The 20,035-nt window shown below is 53.7% G+C and overlaps 1 protein-coding gene and 1 long non-coding RNA gene across 3 annotated transcripts in view; one reads left to right on the top strand and one right to left on the bottom strand.

Annotated features, from left to right (window-relative positions):
* Window positions 1-19,892, bottom strand: part of EVPL (envoplakin) — a 37,501-nt gene extending 17,609 nt beyond the window's left edge. Inside the window, exons 1-5 of one of the 2 annotated variants that reach the window (XM_075518495.1) lie at window positions 18,697-19,892; window positions 7,975-8,117; window positions 1,625-1,724; window positions 961-1,115; window positions 161-284 (exon numbers count right to left, since the gene is read on the bottom strand). In XM_075518495.1, the coding sequence (XP_075374610.1) occupies window positions 161-284; window positions 961-1,115; window positions 1,625-1,724; window positions 7,975-8,048 (453 nt within the window). In that variant the 5' untranslated portion in view covers window positions 8,049-8,117; window positions 18,697-19,892. Of the gene's footprint in view, window positions 1-160; window positions 285-960; window positions 1,116-1,624; window positions 1,725-7,974; window positions 8,118-16,535; window positions 16,723-18,696 lie in introns of those variants that run through there. The other variant, XM_075518496.1, reaches the window with a different exon arrangement.
* Window positions 1-20,035, top strand: part of LOC142417916 (uncharacterized) — a 480,711-nt gene that overhangs the window by 117,993 nt on the left and 342,683 nt on the right. The window lies entirely within an intron of this gene.

The raw sequence follows: 20,035 nt of genomic DNA, 5'->3' as shown, positions 1-20,035 counted from the left end.
TGGGAGGAGAGTCCTTCTCCTACCCAGAGTCACTTCCACCACCCGCAATGTCCCTGCATGATGCTGAGCACACGATGGCTGGCAGAGCCCTACAGGCAATAGCGGACATTATCTGGCCTTGTAGGAGTTGGGAGGTACATCTAAAAACAGCTGCTGTTACCATCTTTTGGTCCAGGATCCCGGCCCAGTCTACTCTGGGCCCCACGTCAGGGACGTTCAGTTGTTCGTAGAGGGCCCGGTACTCTGCACACAGCTGCGTCACTCGGTCGTGGAGCTGCTGGATGCTGCCAAGGAGAAAAGGCACACGTGTCTGTGTCCATTTGGAAGGGGGAGAACCAAGGTGGGGTTTGTGGAGCCCAGATGTCACCCGTAAGACCCAGGCTACTTTGTTGTCCCTTTGTGACACTGGCCTCCTTCAGGAGAGGAGGCACTTGTCCTGGTGCTCTCCAGCTCCAGGGATGTCTCAGGAATTACAACCCAGGAGGAAGGTGCAGGGAGATCAGGGCTGTCCCTTCCAGCTGGGAAACAACTCTTCCCTCCAGGACTGGGGAGCAAAGGGGAGCAAAGCCCCAGAGGCCAACTGAAGCTCTTCTCCTATTCGAGCACCCACCTCTGACACTGTGCTTGCCTGAACAAAAGACATTCATTTTAGGAAAGACGGAGGAAAAGGGAATTTGCCCTGGGAGTGGGGCCACGTTTTAGCTCTGCATTTTTCTGGTACCTTTTACAAGAGCTCCCAGATAAGACTGGGAACTCTTGGGTGATCACTCTGGCAGCCACTCTGCACACCACTATCTTTACAATATATTGGCAGAAGCCCTGATTTTAAGGCTAAAGTCTATGGGAAGAAGAGTGAAACTCTACCTCTCATGGCAACAACTGGAGCTCAGTCTAGATCCTAGCAGGGGGGTCCCAATTGCTTGGTGCCCCCATCACACCCGTCCCCCCTGCTGTACTCACTCTTTCTCTATCTCAGCAGCCTGAGGGTGTTTCAGCCGCTTGGCACGGTCCACGTCCAGAAAGAGGTCCTTCAGCAGGGTCTCCGCTTCCTTCAGGTTCCTGGCATTCTCTGGCTGGAACTCAAAAGCCTTGTTGTTCTGTTGATTGCTGGCATCCTGGAGACCAGGGACGACAGAGAAAAAAGCCTGGTTGGACCACACAGACCTCACAACACTCTTGTTGGCCAACACAGAAGACCCGGATGCTCAACACACTGACCGCAGAGGAACCCTGGTGCAAGGCTGCAGCTGGGGAGTGCACGTCCAGCCAAGCTGCCTGCTTCAGCAACCCTCCCTCCCAGGGGACCGGAGTGGGTCAGGCTGGCTGCCTGCCTCTGGGGCTGCTGGGAGGCACAGGGCTGTGCTGCTGCACGGCATGTGTAGGTGAGACAGCCAGGGCTGTGGGAAGCATGAGGCACTGAGCAGAAAGCACCGAGGGCAAAATTTGGGATGCCCTGGTATGCAGCCCCAGGGGCTGGGAGGCTCTGTTCCTCCCCAGCCTCGAGTCAGCCCCCAAATCTGCACCAGCAAGCTGATGCACAGAGCAGACACCTGACCTGTTATCCTAGACACTGCATTTCTAGGCAAAGCCTTTCACCTTCCCACCACCCTCTGCCACAACTCACCTGCTTGAGTCTGGACTGTGTCTCCAGGATGTCCTTCTCCACCTGGTCAGCATTTGTCTGCATGCGGGAGATGAGCACAGCCAGCTCATTTGTTGAGGACCTGAGAGAGGGAGCAGCAAAGCAGAGGGGTGGGTGAAAGCAATTCTCACCCTCTTCATCACTGCCCAGAACCTGACACAGGCATGGTACTTCAGGCCTTTCCCCCATGTCCTCCTGGTCACCAAATAGTCTAAGCTGTGGCCAAGGGCAGGGATGCATAAAAGGCTGTTGCCTTCAGCCAAGCGAAGGTAAGAGGTGCTGTGTTCAGAGGGAGCAGGCAGGGGCTTTCTGCACACCACGCAGCTCACCTGCACAACTGCTTGCTGCAGGACACCACAGATGCTCAAAAGTTCATGTGGATTCAAAAAGCATTAGAGAGAGGGGAAAAAAAAAAGGAAGGGGGGAAAAAAAAGTCACTGTAGGTCTCCCAAATGCACCAACACCACATCTGGGTTGGGAAGACCCGAAGCCACAGAGGGCTAGAGGCCAGGAGAGCACCCTGCAGAGGCAGCACAACACACTTGCCCTGTTCGGAAGCGCTTCCCTGGGTGTCTGCCCTTGGCTGCTGGCAGAGGTGGGCGAGATGGCCCTTCAGCCTGACGCAGAACTGCCATCCTGTGGTCTTGTTTCATGCCAAGTACTCAGCAGTTCAGCTCACTGAGGCACTGGAGAAGCCCAGTGCCACCCCAGGACCAGGCAGCAGTGGACAAGGACTTGCTACGCAGACTACGAGCCCCTCTGGGCACTGTGTGGGCTGTTGCAGTCACGCTGCTTTCAGGGCTTGGGGACAAATTTCCCAAGGCCATAGCGCAACTACAGCCCTCCTCACCCTAGTGAAGATTCACTGGAGGTCCCCATCAGACCATTCCCTATTGTCTCTCACCTCAGTGCCATCACACAACCGATGGGTACCATCGCGGCCCTTATTCCATCACTGCTATTGTGAATGAGCGCCCAGAGCCCTACCAAAACAGCTGGATCCAGAGCCCGCAGCAAGGCACGAGGTGGTTCCCGCAGCTGCGGCCCCAAAGCTCCCGGCAGACAAGCACAAGCCTTGGTGCCACCTTTGTCCTCGTCTCCTGTTGTTTCTAATAGCATCTGCCCCAATAGCTGACAGTGCCAGCCCTACCCTCCCAGCAGGGCAAGTGCAGCACTGCCAGGATGTGGGCAAGCAGAGGCGGGAGGGTGGGGACTGACAGCATCGTCCAGGGACTGGAGCCCTTGGATGACTGCTGATGGGACAAGGTTCAGCAGAGGCTCAGCTCAGTTACGTGCTGCCTCGGGGGTCTGAGACCAGAAGGGAAGAGTTTGAGCAGCGACAATGGGACATTGCACGGGGGTCAGCTGAAGGGGGGACACTCCTTCAGGGCTGGTTGGTACAACCTGCCCTGTGCCTTTGGTGGAGGAAGAAAGTAGAGAAAGGTGCTGTCCTGCAGCAGCCCCTCACATCTGCCCTCCAGCCATGGGGTTTCCTTCCTAGCCCCTGAATCCAGCAAAGGACCCGGGGAAGCGGTTCCCTTAATGGCTCTGCCATTGCTCCAGCTCCTCATCATGGCTCCAGCTATTCCACGGTTCATACCAAAGGCTAGAGCAGATGCTGGGATGCTCATTTATTACAGCCCCAAGTGACTGTAAAGTGCCAGTGAGTGTTACGGTCACCCCAAGCCAAGCATTCGGTTGCCACAGACCAAGCTCGCGTTTTAAGTCAGCTCAGCCCGTGCTGACTGCGGCCGAGCTCGCGTAACTCTGGAGGAGGCGCAGCCCCAGCGCTCCTGCTCACAGCATCCTCCTGTCCCCTTTCTCTGACGCCTCCCTTGGTTTTGATTTCCCAAGAGGGCGGCGCAGGCCCGCGACACAGCACCTCCCAGCTCCCTCGGGGCTTTGGGTTGGCAGCGTCTCCTGGCCGTGCCTCAGCTTCCCTGCCTGCAAAATGCACGTCAGCGAAGTAGATGGGGGACTGCTGGGCTCTCGCATTGCCCTCTTCTACAGGATCTAATTCCAGGCATCACAGAGCCAGAGAGCCCAAGAAGGGCGTTCATCATCCTCCTCCTCCTCATCATCATAGAAGCATCACTGTCTGCTACAACCTGTCTTTTGTATCCCGTTAAGCATCCCTCCTTCCCCGTCTGTGCCCCACGGATGCCTTTCCTGGGGTAAGCTGCAGTGCTTAGGGACACAAAGGGTGGTCCCAAGTCCCAGCACAAGAGCCAGGACTCAGTCCCCATGAGCCTGAGCCTGCAGCAGGCTGAAAGCCCTAGGAGGTCCCCCCTCCCCAGGAGGTTACACAATCTCTCACTCACCCCCGACACGCCTGGAATGAGGTGGTGTCCCATGAGCAAATACTTGAGCACCACCCAAATTTCCTGCCCGGGCTCTCTGCGCAGGGAGGAGAGAGTGAGTCACACGCCGGCCGCCATCCCAGGGGCCGGCCGCCTCTCCCCACGCACCGGGGAGTCCATCCGCCCCGAGAGCTCTGGCTGAATTCAGCTCCCACCTGGGAAGAGCGTGAGTGGGGTGCCCAGTTTGAGCCCTGTTGTGATGTGACCGTGGATACCTCTGTGCAGCTCCGAGAGGGGAGAAGTGAGGATCCGTCCTTCCCAGGGAGGGTAGATTGCCAATAAAATCCTGCTTATTCCTGGTAGCATTCCCTTCCTGGCTGAAGAAAACACTGGGACACCCCATTTCTTGGTTCATAAGGCTGGGTACATGAATCACCTTTGTTTAGGCCAAGCCACAACAAAAGTATGGACCAAAAAGACCTCAACAACTTCCCGGTCACAGGGGCTCAGCCTTGCCCATCCCCAGCCTGCACTGCCTTTGCGCTGCACAGGGCACCTGAGCTTAGAAACGAGGACGTTGTTGCCAACAACCTGATCTTCAGGGAAGAAGCGATGCTTCCTGGAGAGCACTGTCTCAGGAGCAGAGAGGGTCTCCCCTGCGCGTCCTGGAGCGGAGAGCCAGGAGGTCTCCGTGCCGGCCAAGGGAGGAAGCCTGGCAGAGGAGGAGACTGAGACCTTGTAGCCAGCAGCCAGGCTGGAAGGGGCTCTCCAGTCCTGAAAGCAGCCTGCAAGCAACTACTTCAGTCTGCAAAAGAACAGTCTGGATGCTTGAGGAGTGCTGAAGCTAGGTAGGGGATGTGCCAGGAGGAGAGGGGTGTCTACATGCTGTCCTGGGAGCCTGAGGAAGGCCCGATGCGTGGGTGGACAAGCTGGCTGTCCTCAGCTGAGCCTCCCCCAACTCGCCACGCTCCTTGGTCAAGGTGGGAGCAATGCTGAGGAACCCACTCGGTCCATGCGCACTTGGAGAAGGACCCAAACCACCACAGTCCCTCCTATCCCAACCACGAACCATGCGGAGAGGAGCGCAAGCTTCTTCTGTCCACGCTGACACCCGTCCATGCAGCCCACGAGCCATGCCGCCGTCCTTCCTCGGGGCTGTCCCTCCTGCCCCATCCCTGCTGCCCCCGGGAGAAGCCCTCACTCAGTGAGAGCTGACCACAGCCGGGCTCCGTGTTTCAGGGCGAAGATGCTGATGCAGAGAGGCAGCCTGGCATCGAGCAGGATATGAGGAGCCATGAGCTTGCCCATGCTCGCGTTGGGCATCCCTCGTCCTCCTGGGGCTCGGGTCCGACTACGCGCATGGTGCCTGTGTACAGCCACAGCCCTGGTCTGGCCGAGATGGCTGAGGGCAAGGCTCGGCAGAGCTCCTCCTGCTCCTCCTCCTCAAGAGCCAGGGCAGGTCTCCTCCCTAGGGCTACCTCATGCCTAGAAGAGGCAGAGCACTATTATTATCATTATTAATTGGTTCATTTCTCATACCACTTTCTGCCTCCTAGACAATCCAACTGCACGCAAGGGATGGTGTCTCTTAGCAAGAGCAGGACCGTCCCCCGCTCCTGCCACAGCACATTTGGGCAGGACCACAGCACCCACCCCCTTCAGTCCCCAACCGCCTCCATCCCTTCCTTCCAGGGGACTTTGCTTTATGGCCACAAGGCAGACCCCAAAGCTGGGTCTGTTCTCCCTGACACGCAGAAGTCCTCGCACGCTCCGATCTGCCAGCCTGAGCCGTTCACAGCAGACCACCACCAACCCCCTGCCAGTGCTGGGTTAGCCCCCCGAGCCTGTGCCTGTCTCCCCAGGGACCACATTGCTCTAGACTGATCGGGGAGAAGCAGAGAGAGAGGCAGTGGCAGAAGCAGCAATCCCAGATGATTAAACCAGGAGATGACTTGCCATCGACCTCCAAAACCACCCACAGCCTTTGTCAAGATCGCACCCAGTCCAGCCAGATCTGATTCAATTCCACCTTCTCAGCAGGCACCTTCTGAGCAGGGCACAGGATGGTCCTCGGGGACAAACCTGCCCTTGCTACTGCCTCCCTGGGGTGCATCCACCAAGTGGAGACAGCAAAGGGCCCTGCGAGGTGGGATGCTCAACACCATGGTCCCAAGGACCATGATGAGGTATCTCTCTAGGGGTCCGTGCCAGCAGTGGCACCTGCTAATCGTGAACCCCCAAAGGCAGGGAACCTCAGCTGCTGCTGATGTTCTGGCCTTGGGGCCACCAAGAGCAGCTATGGGCCACCAACATTTTCTTGGGGCCATCTGCAGAGCATGTGCTGGCATTGCTCCTAAGACAACTCATTCACCTTCATTTTCTCAGCTAATATGGGCACTGACCAAGCCCCGGGCCATGGCCAAATGAATTAGCCTTTGTCTGATGGTTGGTGCCTCCTAAAACAAGCACAACTAGCTTGGTAATTGCCGCGCTTCTGGCTCCAGCCTCTGTCCTGCACAGGGAAGAGGTGTGAGGTCTCGCCGGGATGTGGCTCCAGTTATCCCGAGAGGCTCATGGTGGGGGAGGACCTGGCCCAAACCCTCCTGCAGTGCCATGGGGGCTGCAGCGAGCTGTCCCAGGAAGCCTCATGAGAAATCCCCAGCCCAGGTTTGGAATCCAGCTGGGGAGGTGGATAGATTACATTAGCAAGACTAAGAACAGAGGCTGACACAGCTCCTGAGCTTCTGGGGAGGTGTCTCACTGCAGTCAGGCCTCGACAAAGGCTTGGTGTTCAGAGAAGCCCCAAATCTGTCTTCGTGATGAGTTTGTGAGTGCTCAGCTCCACTGAGGCAGAAGCTTCCTACGGTGGGGCAGGGGGCCAGCTCCCAACATCCACACGTGGAAGCCTCAGCCTTTGTGGGAGGCCCCTTCTCCCCAGGTACCGCTGCCCTGCCCAGCAGCACTGGGCCATCACCCTCCTCCATGGCTGTTTGCGAACATAAACGGTGGAGCTGGGTGCCAGCACCGTGCTGTGTCCACCCAGACGTCTGTACACACACCATCCCAGGCTGCTGCCTTTGCTGGCCCCAAGTGATGGGGCCAGCACCCCCTTCTCCCTGCAGGTCCCCTCCTCTTCGAAACAAACCCCTTGGCGATTTCCCCAGCCTCTAACCCTGGCTGGGGACAGGAATTCCCACAGAATCAGTCCACTAACACTACAACATGCAAAATTGCTGAGGGAAGGTGGAAAATAACCCTGAGTTAGTTAGCAACTGCAGCTGAAGGGGGGATCAGCACTCTCTCTGCAGGAGCACCCCCTCCCAGAGGACACCCTGCTCCTAAGGAAGCATCCTGGTCCCGTCACACATCTCACTTCCCGGAGCTTAGAGAATCTCTTCAGAGGAGGACATAGCTGTCAGATCCTTTTGGTGCTGCCTCAGACAGGCCTGAAAGAGGCAACCTCAGCCTATTTGACCTGCAGAGACCCAGCCTGTCACCAGGATGGATTAGAGCAGTCACCGGCAAACCCATTCCTCGCCCATCTTCACCACCTGAGCAGCACCAAACTGAGCGTCCTTCTCCAGGGATCCCAGGTCCCAGAGCAGCATAACACCGACCTCACACAACCAGCGAGTCCTGGGATCTCAAATCCAGGCTGGTATCTGCTTCACTATCAAGCAGATCTTGCTCCACCCAAGCAAAGAGGCTGCGTTTATTCTCCCTACTCATACCTGCCCAAAAGGGGCCTTGCACCTCCCTGCTCAATTAACACAGCTCTAAGCACATCTTCAGGCACTGCACGTCCCAGGGACCGCACAGATACTTCTGGGCTGGAGCGCAAAGCCCACCAAAGACAAGGACAACTCCTGGGGCAGCACGTTTTGGCATCAGCTCCCAGCGAGCCCCAACTTTCTGGCTGCTCCATAAAGAGGGATGGTTCTTAGGGTGGCTTAGGAGACATCGAGCGCTCTTCCCTCATCTTCCCCCAGGGTCCACAGGACAGCTTAGAGAGAGGAGAAGAGTTGCACTTACTTGCTAGGCTTGACAGGGGAACCTCTGTTGGGGGAACTTCTGCTCGGGGAGCCTTTGCCCACCCCCTTGAACATGTTGGCGAGGTCCCAGCTGGTCTCCTGGAGTCTGCAAAGTCGTCGTGCACGCCGGCTCTCTGCTCTGGTCTGTCGGGATGGAATGACAAGACTCAGCGAGGGAAGGACGGCAGCGCGCTAAAGAGCAGTTTCTGGGAGGCTCCTCCCCAAACGCAGGTAAGCAGCAGCAGAGATGGAGGCACATATGAAAAAATGACTCGAAAAACCAGTTTGGGGTGGAAAGAGCAGAGCCCCAGAGGGAGAACGGGAGACCTCACCCTGGCTTGGAGAGTGTTTTGGCACACACAGCCACAACCGTGCAGCAGTTTCCCAGCAGAGAGGCAGAGAGCGTGGCCTTTGCAGGGAGGAAAAGTCTGCAAATGCAACTTCGAGGGAGTGCACTGCAACTACTGAAATACATTTTAAAGCATCTTTGTGCATTAGTTGTTTAAAACGCTAGAGAAGTAGCAGAAGGCCTACGGACGAAGCCAACCAAAAGTTTTCCAAGGCAGCAGCAGCAGTCTGGAAACCACTAATTCACAGAACATGATGTTATTTTGCAGTTCAGTAAACTTTTAGCCCAGGCTCAGCACAAGGTGGCCCCGGCTCCCAGCAAAACACCGAGGGCTCATGGCAGAACGAAGGTCAGCAGCTCCAGCGCAGCATCACAGCAGCCTGAACCAGCAGGATTCAGCCTCTGGGACAAACTCGGGTACCAAAGCCCCAAAGACCTGGGTCTGGGGCTCTACCTAGACACCCTGTCCACGCAAGACCTTAGAGCAGGCTTTGCCTCTGGGCAGCTCTTTCTCCTGTGGAGCAAAGGTTCAGAGTCCCAGCTGGTTCCCAGTACAGCCCAACACCACCCTGGCATCTCCGTGGCTCCTGGGGATGCCCATCCAGGCTGTGATGCATGGTGGGGCTGCCAAGCCCCACAGCTCTCCTAAGCCACAGCAAGGGTCTGCTGCTGTCTACATCTTGTTGGTTTCAGATAAAGCAAAGTTCAAAGTTCCCCACCAACCAGGAACCCTGTGTTTCAGGCATGGATCCGGCATGGATCCCACAGCAACATGGGATCCTTACCCAGTGCAGGACCAGGGACGGAGGGCAGAGGATGGAGGAGGAAGGGGACAGGAGTGGATGAGGACCACAGCCCCCACATAAGCACCAGCCGCCCGCGATGCCAACACAGGTTTGTGGCTGTTCTTCCCCATTTCATGTGGCCCAAGGACAACCCAGGGCCAGAGGCAAAGGCCTGGGGTCCATTGTCACTTCCTGGGTGACCTCCCTGTCCTCTTTAAATTGGCACAAAACAAGTCAAGCTTGTCTCAGGAGAGGGAAAGACACGCATGGACAAGGCTCTTTTGCAAGGGACTTGCTTTCTGCTGTGGTTTTGCCTTCTACAAGTTGCAAAGCCCTACCTTTTCATGGCGGTATCATAGCTTGGGCCCTGCTTCTCACACCAGGATCTCAGAAACATGAAGACAGGAGGTCCCCCCCACTCAAAGCACTGGGAGGCAGCTGGTGTGGACCTTCGGAGGAGGAGCGACCTCTCCTCCAAGGGGGCTGGAGTTAATGGAGACCTGCTTCAGGGCCTGTCTTTGCTGTGTGGGGGTCTACAGACAGGATGAAAGCGGTTGTCGAAAGATCACCCCTTTGCCATTAACATCCAGCTGACCAATGACAGCAACGGTGCGCTCTGACCGGAGCTCCTGGAGGGCCCCAGGGAGGAAGGGCCAGTGCAGCACATCACCTGAGCCCACAGGACCAGACCCTGCTGCATTTGCATTCAAATGCTTAAAGTAAGCTGAAGCCTTGCCAGGGACAAGAGTTGAGAGCGTTTAAGGCCAAGTAGACCTCAGTTTGTACCCACGCAAAACAGGAGCACGCAGGAGCCCATGGCCGCACGGGACAGCCCCTTCTCTGCAGGGCCGTTTGCACAAGCCAGGAGCGGATCAATCCCCTGTGAATTCAAAGGAAACTAAATTGAACAAGATCGACTGCCTGTAATCCCCTGGAAGACAGCGTGCTCGCACGTGGAGGAAGTTCTAAGAAGTAACAGAAAAAGCAAACCAGGCACATACCAACACCCCCCGCCCCGGACAACCTGCTTCCCAAGCCATCCATCACCCACCGCCTGGAGCCAAGGGCTGGAGCTTCTCACCTGCAAAGGTTTAAAACAGCACCTTCCTCTCCTCTGTTTAACAAGACAGAGGTATGTTCCTTCCCCCAGCCAAGTCCCCGCCTGGCAAGGATCCCTTGGAAAGACAGAGCATTTTAAAAGCTAGCGCTCTTTGATCTCACCCCCGTGCACACACAGACACACGCTCTGGCAGGCAGCAGCAACCTCCGTGCCGTATGCAGACGGGACAGATAAACACAGGGCTAATCTCAGGGCTGATGCGAGAAGAGGCAGCGTGCTTGGCAGAGGAGCACCTCTCTGCTCACAGACTGTGCGAGACACAAGCTAGGGAGCCGGGCCAGACCCCACCTGGTTTTGAGCCCTGGTCCAGGAGCGATGCCGAGCATCCAGCCCGCCTCACCGCAGCAAAGGGACCTGCCTCTTCCTCGCTCAGGCAGACATGGCGGGAGGAGAAGAGGCAGAGCCAGCCTGCTCTCCTGCACAGAGCCCATGCGAGGGCCCTCTTTGCTGCCTGCTCACTTGCAAGGGGAGCAGGGCTCTCCCAGCCCTCCGGGACACCCCAAGGGTTTTGTCACCATCCCAGCCTCAGGAAACAAGAATGGCAGGGGAAAGCTGTAGGTAGAGCCAAGGACGGCTCCGGGGTGACAGGTCATGCCAGTCCAGCATCCCTGCCACCACGTCCAGCCCAGAACAAGTTTCTGCTGCAGCCCAAAGCCTGCTGCGAGGGGAGGGATGCTCTGCCTGCTGCCAGCCCAGCCTCCCCCGCACCGCAAGGACCACCGCGACCCGCGCAGGTGATGGGGACGTTGCTGCAAGAATCCTCGGGGCAGCACTTGCGACAGGCACTGCTTGCTTCAGCCCAGGTCACTTCCAAATCCGCAGCGGGTTTTGTTCAGACCAGCCATGCCAGGGCAGAGCACGATGGTTAACCCAGGCCCTGCAAGAAGCAACAGGCAAGGAGACCAGTTCAGCCAGTTCTCCACCACAGCCACCCACACAGCTGTGCCTGGCACTTGGAACTGAGCCCAAAACCCTGGGCAGGACTGCCCCACCACATACTTGCTCCTCTGCGGCCGGAAGCCTAAGCACAGGTCTCCAAGACGACCATCCGAAACGGCATTACCAAGGGCCCCCCACCTCCCAGCCACCCCCCATCCCACCCCAGCTATATTTCCAACGGGATCGCTCTGCACTGCAAAAGCTGCCTTGCCCAGGTGAGATCATCCACAGGGAGACGGGTTCAGGCTTCCTTGCATTCCAGGTGAACCAGCCTTGAAACGCTGCCATTGATCTACAGACAAAGCCAATCCAAGAGGAGGTTGTGTCTTGCCCAGGCAGGTCCCCAGCTAGGCTACAGCTCGCTTTGGGGGCTGAGCCCTATCTCCTGCAGGTACAGACCTGGGGCTGCTCTGGCAGAGCTCCAGGCACAGCAGGAGATGGTATGGAAAGTCACACCATAATCATTTTGTTCGCTTTCCAGAGCAGGATCTGGGGGTTCGTGCCAGTAGCCTGGAGCTGTGCCAGGATGCAGATACCTGGTTTTACAGAGCAGTCACATAACCAGATGCTTCTTGCTGCTCACACAGATGAGTAGGTCGCCTGCAGGGACAGATAGCAGGCACAGCTGCATAGAGGACCTTGGTGAGCAGATAACATTTCAGGGAAGAAAGATTTCAGGAACAATCCTGGACTAATCTTTCACAAGAATTGGCAGAGGAGGAGTTTAGAGGGTGGCGTGCCTTTGTTATCAGGCAGGCCTCTCTGTTAAATTTTTACAGAGGAGATGACGGCTTAATATGACCCATAAATGATTTACTACTACCTGTTAAGACCATTTGCCCTTCTGGATGACAACATACTTGCCTCCTATGTGCCTCTCCTCACCACCCTCTGCACCCCAATCCTCTGGATGAGTTTTCTTCCCACTTCACCTCTTTGCTTTTGAACTTCTTCATTCTTCAAATCATTCTCCTGGGAAGCAATGTGCTGAAATCAAAGCAACAAGCAGAGCCCTTACACTGCACAAGCTTCCTGTGTCACACCGCCAAGAGCTGCTCCTCGCCAGACACTGGGGGATAACTCCACCATTAAGGTCTTAAATGACCCTGTAGAAGTGGTGGGTGCTACAGGGGAGCAATGAAACAACCTTTACAACAAACCGAGCAGTTGGGAAGTGGGAGGAGAAAAGCAGGAACCATCAGTGAGCACAGATGCAGGAGGGTGGTCGGGGTTTAGTCTTCAGCATACCTGGAAACAGCCTTGATTTGTTCATAAACCACCACCTATGGAAGAGCAGTTAATGCATCTACTCACCCCTATAAAGCAGCTGCTAATGATCACCCATATTTCTACCAAGTAAAACCAAGGGCCCATCTCATCAACGGCCCTGTCCAGCAGCACTCACCACCACGTCCCCAAGGACAAAGTGAGGAAGACTTTCACAGCCGCGTGGTCAGACCGGCAGCGCCCAGCGGCTGGAGAAAGGTTTCCTGCTCTCTCATCTCACCTCTCATCTTCACTCCCATGAAAAAGCAGAGGTAAGTCACAGCTGCTCCTGCCTGCGCTCAGCATCTGATTTTTATTTCTAATAGTTTGAGAGGTGCACAAGGCTGCACAGAGGCAGGAGCCCTCTGTAGCAGTGACGGGTGCTTTGCTACGTGGAGATGCTGCTTGTTTGGCAACAGGACCAGCAGCTACAGGCAGCCCAGACCAAGACTTATTGCAAAGGATACATGGTCTTTGCAGCTGGAGACAGAGGCTGTAAGACTTTGGCTGTCCTCACTGAGAGGGAAACCCTCCTAAGAGTCTCCAAAGCCATGGAGAACAGCAGAGCATGACAAGCAAAGCATGAAGAGCAGCCATGGGAGTCAGGAGCCACAGGCCCCTGGATGCTCACCAGCTTGGGAGGTATCGGAGCATGTCCCCACCATGCACAAGCCAGCCTCCTTTTTCCTCGTAGACGCCAGGGACGGCACCTTTTCATATCATTTTTTCCCCAGCCCTTTTTCCTCTTTGTGGAGCAGCTTTCATACAAGCCAAAGTGAAACTTCAGAGCTGGAATAGCCTGCTTATTTTAAAACATTGCTGCCCCACTGGGAAAATAGGACACCTGATTTTCTTAGGTCTAAAATTACTCAGTCCACAAACCTCATTTTGCTTTGCTTTATCTTTACCAATTGATAAGCGGAGGGGAAGTCCAAAGGCCCCCGCACTTCTCCATGCAGGTCTGATTAAGACCCATTAAAAAGATTCCTGGGACAGGGCTGGGCTCAGCACCCTGCCAGAGCCAGCAGAGGAAAGCGGGCTTTGGCTTCAGAGCCAGCTCAGCTCCTAGGACCTTTCCCCAGAAGACCAGAGGAGGCCAAATCCAGTGCGGCTCCCCCGGCATGAACACGAAGTCCCGGTCCTGCTCCTTTCCATCTCTCTAAATACAGAGGACATTTGTACCATGCCATCTCGTTAACAGCTCAGTCCCAAGGCTTTTATGGACTACTCATCCCTAGACCCTTCAGACATCAAAAGGGCCTGCCCACTTCCCACCCCATCACCTCTCCATGCTCATTACAGCATCCTGCAGCTTCTTCTGAGTTTAAGCCCTAGAGCTAATGAGTAGGACATCACGGCAATTCCCTACAGCAGCTAATGTGTTAGCCTAATTTTCCTCTCCCCAGAGGATTAGCAAGGCTGCAATAGCACTAAATAAATGCACTAATGGCAGATTCTCAAGACACTTTGCCTGGAAAACTTGTTTATGACTTACAGGATGCAGCCTGCAAATTTGGCTTTATTATCCAGTGACACTGCTGAAGGGAGCTGCTCCCAAACACAGTGACTGGATCTGAACAAGATGTGTCTTGGATCATTAACCAGGCAATGAATGGTGAACAAACACCTGCCTGGAAAGGCAACCTTCACACACAGGGCACAGCTGGAGAAGTACCCCATGAAATCAGGGTGGGAGATCAGAGCTTTTGGGGTAGGTTTCTTTCATGTCTCCCAAAAAACCTGCTTTGCTCAAACGGCAGCACCCTGGAGAAGGGACCGTCCCCTGCTGGGCTAAAGCAACGCTGGGCTAAAGCACAAGGCAATCGGCCCATGTCGGGATGATGGAAAGTTAAATGTGAGGACAGGTTTGCTCTCCTCTGTGCCTCCACACTAAAGTGCAATGCAAAGGCCCTGTAATGTGCAAAAATACCTGCAGGATGTTGTATTGTAGGTGGCGGCCAGCTGAAACACGTACACCTGGAACAGCTCAAAGGTGTACCTGCTTGGCAGAAAAACTCCTGGCCGCGATACAGATTGCTGACTGAAGGAGAAGGCATTCAGGAGAGAGGGGTCCAGGCTGGAGCACCCCATTTGGCAAGGCCTGAAGGGCACACAGCAGCTAGGACCATGCTTTCAGACTCCCTCCAAACCAAACCAAGCCCATCGAAGGGCTCTGCCTGCAGCACAGGGCTAGTGGGGAAGAGGAGGTAAATCCCTCCTGGACAACCAAGGCAGGGAGCAGGAGGCAGAGAGCGGTGACAGCCCCTGCAAACCACCTTCCAGGCGGGAGGGCAGCACTGGAGCCCACCCCATCTTCAGGGGCAGAGGGTGCAGCATCCCGGAGCATCGTGGAGCTGGGGTGGCTCACACACCCCAACCACAGCCCGCCAGCTCAGAAGCCCCGAGTGTTTTTCACATCGGGTGTGAATCTCCTGCAGAGCTCCATTTTTGAGTTGCTATTGCCTGATTCAGTGGCCAGCGCTTCTGTGTCACAGGCAGGGACCGGAGCGGAATGAATTTGTCTGCCACAACTAATTCTGCGCAGCCAGACTTTGCCTTCCCCGACTTAATTTGATGCTCTGAGAAAATTAGACGTTCTCCCGCTTCTGTGGAAAAAGGCAAGCGCTGAAGGTAATTCAGAGGCTTTGATGCTGCTCTTTAGTCATTCGGGCACCAGAGCCACAGCATCGCTCCCTGGACTGACCACAGGCTGGGGATGGGAGTCACTAATCCTCATGCACAGCGTGTGAGCCTCGGGCAAGCTGCCGTGTCTGTGCACGGACACCACCGTCCCTCAGCTCAGCAGGGGAGGGGCAAGAAGACTATTTCCAGAGCAAGAATTTTAACTTTAATAACCCCAACACTACGGGTGCCCAGCAGTGGAGGAGTTTGCCAAAGATCATAGTACGGCAGTGCCTAGAAATGCTAAGTACACACTAGTACCTGGGTCCGAATGTTAATTCAATGGCTCTGGAGCACATGAAAGCTGCGCCCAAGGCCACGTGCGCACAACAGACACGCAGACTACACCCTTTGAAAGTGGTTTTAAACCTCCCCCATCTGAGACATTACTGCTTTTTAGGGCAGAGGTGGGAAGGTTTTCACCCCAGGTTACTCGCAGCAGCCCAGATAAGGGCTGGGGACACGGGTGGGGGGACGGACACAGCCGTCTCCCTCCCACGCCGACTCTTGCACGCAGGAATTTGCACTTGGGCTTAGCTCTAACCCAAACATTGTAATCCGGCGCTCAGCACAGAGCGAGGCACTAAGCATTCACTCCCTGGTGCAAAAAGTAAATCCTCAATGCAAACAAAAACGAAGAGTGAGGACACTCCAGGTATTCGGGCTGGAGGCTCTGCAGCAAGTCCCCCCCCCGGGCTCTGTCCCCACCCGAATCCCACTGTGATCCACTTCCAGAAGAGATGGGATTTTTGCAGCAACAGCAGCAGTTACCCGACCGGCAGCTCGGGTGACTTTGTTGCAGGATAGCAAGGGACCGAGCCTCTCCTCCTCAGACACAAAGCAGCACGCTCAGTCCAAGGAGACCTCACCCAAAGGGAGAGGGTCAGGGAGCGGCTGCGTTTCACAAACCTGTTCACCCTCGGCACGGTTTGGGTGAGCCTGAGAAGCGAGAGCCCAGCATGAACCTTTGCTGTAGGCGTGTCCCTCCAAACCGCTGCATGATCAGCTCCCGGAGCACAGAGTGGCTCCACACCAAACCCTCCAGCTGCCAGGGCCAAAGGTATGGCCGGGGCAGCTCCCGGGAAGAAGAGGGACTCGAGCAGTGACCCGGGTTTCTGCGCCAGGCTGGACCGGCAGCTGCAGCCCGCAGCGCTGCCCAGCACTTCCCCAGTTCAGAGCAGGGGAGGGAGAAGGCAAAGCAGCCACCGAGAGCTGCTGCTGCTCCTGCCTCAGCCCCGGGAAAGCTCAGAGCACACGGGCTGCTGCTGGCCCAGCTCTGCCAAGTGGCTTTCGGGATCATGTTCTGCTTTCTATTCTAATTTATCCTTCCTCCTGGAGCTTCCTCTTATACACTGGGGGCATCCACCATGCATTCCTCCCACCCGGATCGGAAAGGGCTCTTCTTTGGCAGGCAAACCTACCTCCAGCTGTTCTTATGCTTGAAAATAGCAATCGTGTCCTGAAGAAAAAGCAGAGCAGCCGTATACAATCAAGATCACATCAAATTACTCCTTTAAGTGAGCAAACTCCCAATTTACACCCTGAGCTGAACACCGTGGGGTATTTGTGCTGTAGCTCTAATGGGGCAGTTGACAAGAGCTATGCGGGAGCACAGACATCTCTCAGCGGATGCATCTTCTCCCAAGAACTAGTTCTACTCACTGCCAAGGTAGCTGGACAAGGACTTCCCACACCTAAATTCCAGGGACTGCAGCCCTTCACTGCCAGGTGCAGACAGCGATACAGGCTGCCAGCCGAACCTGCAACCAGCTCATCCACATAACACAGCCACAAAGGCCCCAGAGAGCTCACTGCCAGTGCTCACCTGGGATGCAGCTTGGATTAGACAGCAATGATTTTCTCTAGCAACACAGTACCTTCGGTTTAAAATACCCCCAATTCCTTGTTTTAAAGGAGGCAGACACTGTTGTTTAGGAGCTCCCAGGCCAGACTATTACTATCCCAAGCGTCACCTCTCATTTCTCTTTAAACTGCCCGGTTTGTCTCATGCTAATAATTTCTCATATGTCTCATTAGTCCCTCAAGACCCATCCGTTGTCACTAGAGCCCTCGGAGCACATGACCAGAAGTGAACATCGCCCAAGACACAGGGGTATCACTGATGGTGGGGCCAAGGGCCATGATGTACATCTCATTTCTATTTTAAGTGATGCAATAGTACCAGGCATGGCTAGCTCAGCCTGTAATTAAAATTCCAGCGCTAAACCCAAAGATACTCCATAGGAAAAGTTGATTAAAAGCAATAATCTTGACCATTCTGCTGGAGCTTCCTGTTTGAGGGCAATCATGTGGCATACTTGCCAATTAATTCATGGAAAGAGAGCAAACACTTTAAAGCAAACAGTGCAGCCTCATGAAAGAAGAGAGCAATAAGGAAGCAGGTTTCCAAGCACCATAAACCAGTGCTCTGCACCTTGCTCCGCTGTTGCGGGCACACACTTGGCAGTTCCAGGGGAATGGGTGCGTTCTGTGCATCGCATCAGGCACTTCACCTGCCTGCGCCATTCCCTTAGAATTGCTGCTGTCTAAGCCTCACCTTTGCCATTCCAAACTCCACTGCAGGGCTAAAAGCCTCAATAAACTTTGCGAGTCTGGTTTTCATCATACAGGTGATTTGAATAACAGTACTTTTTTCTTTTTTTTTTTTTTTACATTTTTAATTTTTTTCCTAGTGCTTCATCAGTGCCTTCCACATTATTTAAGTCACAACACTGCTTACAAACCCCACTCTACTCACTTTCCATTAACATTACATCAAAACAAATAAGCCAAGTTACCTCTGAGTGGTGCGTGTCATTATCTGAGCCTTCGGGTAGAAGATCCTCCTCCAGAACTAAGTGGCCATTCTCCAGGGGTTAAGTAGCCCCAGGTGATGGTGTGACCTTGGTCCTCTGAATGCTTTGGAGGCAAAGAGTGCTTGGTGTTCTCAATGCTCAACAAACTTCACACCTCAGAGGTCAGGAATAAAACTTTATTGTTTTCAGATTTCTTATCTGCATTCAACTAATTAGTTATCTATCAAAAAGATGTTTGACATAAAAGAGGCCAATTGCTCTTAGCTTTTTGTAACAGTAGCCAATTAGAAAGTGGCCGCAGTACAAGTTTCACTGGAATCAATCCAGGCACCACAGAGATTTGTGGCAGGAAAGCAGAAAGGACTTTGGTTTGCAAACCAAACAGGAGAACAGTTCTCAAAGTGATTTGATATAAAAGCTGAAAAGGAGAGAGAAGCTCAGATTAACATACACAGAAAGAGGTACCATGAAGCAGATCAACCAGCTGATGCCTGCGCTGGTTACTGCATGACCTTTCCTTGTCTAAAAGGAAACAGGCTTTATGGGGAACAGAAATCTGCCATTCAAGACCATGTTTTCTAGAAATTGTCGTCTGATGAATAAATAGTCTTCCACCTTTCTTTCAGCTCTACACTTTCCCTTTCTCTTGTAAAATCCCCCTGGCATCCAGAGGCAAATGGAATTAGCTAGAATACCAGAAATTCCCATTTTGTTTCCATGTTGCAAAAATTAAACACAAACAAGAAGTTCCTCCTCCTTCTCTTACCTCTTTCTGAGCACAGAAAGCTGTGCTCAGAAAGCTTGCCTCTTGAAAGCTGCTTTGTACTTTGAGAACTCACAAATCAGATCAACTTGGAACAAAGAAGCAAACATTCATATTAAAATAATGGGAATTGTTAAATCCCCCCATTCATTTGACATACACCTTGCATGGAAAATTCCCACGACAGCAACAATCTGATCACTTTTAACAGTTCTTCTGTTTCCACCCCTATCAACTCAGATGCCTAAAAATGGAGAAACACACAAAGTCAAGACAACCAGTGCAGAAGAGTTACGGCAGCTAGAACGAACTGCTGTTTCAGCTTCCAGCTACAGACTGAGTGAAAACCCAAACACTGCTGGTGGAAACTTCCAAATACTTTATTTAGGAACAGTTCTGCCCATGTGCTGTGTTTTGGGTTTTTTTCCCGTTTAAACGATCACAATTATGAAGTTACCTGCATTTTGAAAGTGCCTACCACCGTAGCACCTGGGCGTTTTATAAAAAAAGCTGTCTGGCATGACAGAGAAGATCGATCGCTCAAGAACCTACCGGTCTCCTGTTGCTTATTCCTCATTTCAGGTGTATCTACCGACCGAGGACGAGGAAAAAAGCAACAGATGAACTCCAGAAAAAGATCATCTTGTTTTCAGGCAAGGTTCAGATCAGAGACAAAACGAACATTGAGACCCCCAACTTCCCATGAAGAGCAAGTAGCTATTTCCAAAGCCACCCATGAAGCTAGTTTCCCAGGAAAAGCCTTGTAGGATTAGGTTCTATACTGTATTTAGGTATTTAACAAAACATGTATCAATAAAGAAAGATCCTATTGGCCCAGAGTACAAATTCAGGTTATACTCCACCACAACTGGGGTAACCATTAACATTTGGTAAGGTATTTGCCATCTTTATCGATAAGGAAAGAGGCTCTATTTTGTCATTTCTGAATGTTACATTTTTAAAAAATACAGAGACTTCTCGTTACATAATTATATATGCTTGTCAGTGAGGACTGGGAGTCGAAAAGGAAGAGAAGTTAGCTCCCTTGGCTACTGTTTCATAGCCTTCATGTAGACAGCCTCACCTTGCTGGTTTAGTTCTGCATCTACTTTTGTCTCTGTTTCCCCATCACACCCAAATTTCTAGATGAAAATAACCAAATTATAGTGTCAAATAATCGGGTGGGGGAAGGAATCAAGTTATGCCTATGCCCTGGTCCATGGTAAGTAGATGTGTACCGGCCCTGAACAGGCCACTGGTCACAAAGCAAGCTCCAACTTCTCCGAGCAGAATGGAATTTCTCTGTGCTCCAGATTATTTTCAGCTATTTATAGTGTACGTA

Source organism: Mycteria americana, chromosome 16, assembly GCF_035582795.1.
Source record: "Mycteria americana isolate JAX WOST 10 ecotype Jacksonville Zoo and Gardens chromosome 16, USCA_MyAme_1.0, whole genome shotgun sequence".
NCBI classification, from domain to species: domain Eukaryota; kingdom Metazoa; phylum Chordata; class Aves; order Ciconiiformes; family Ciconiidae; genus Mycteria; species Mycteria americana.
Note: the sequence above shows the minus strand (reverse complement) of the source record. Positions and strands in the feature narration are given on the sequence as shown.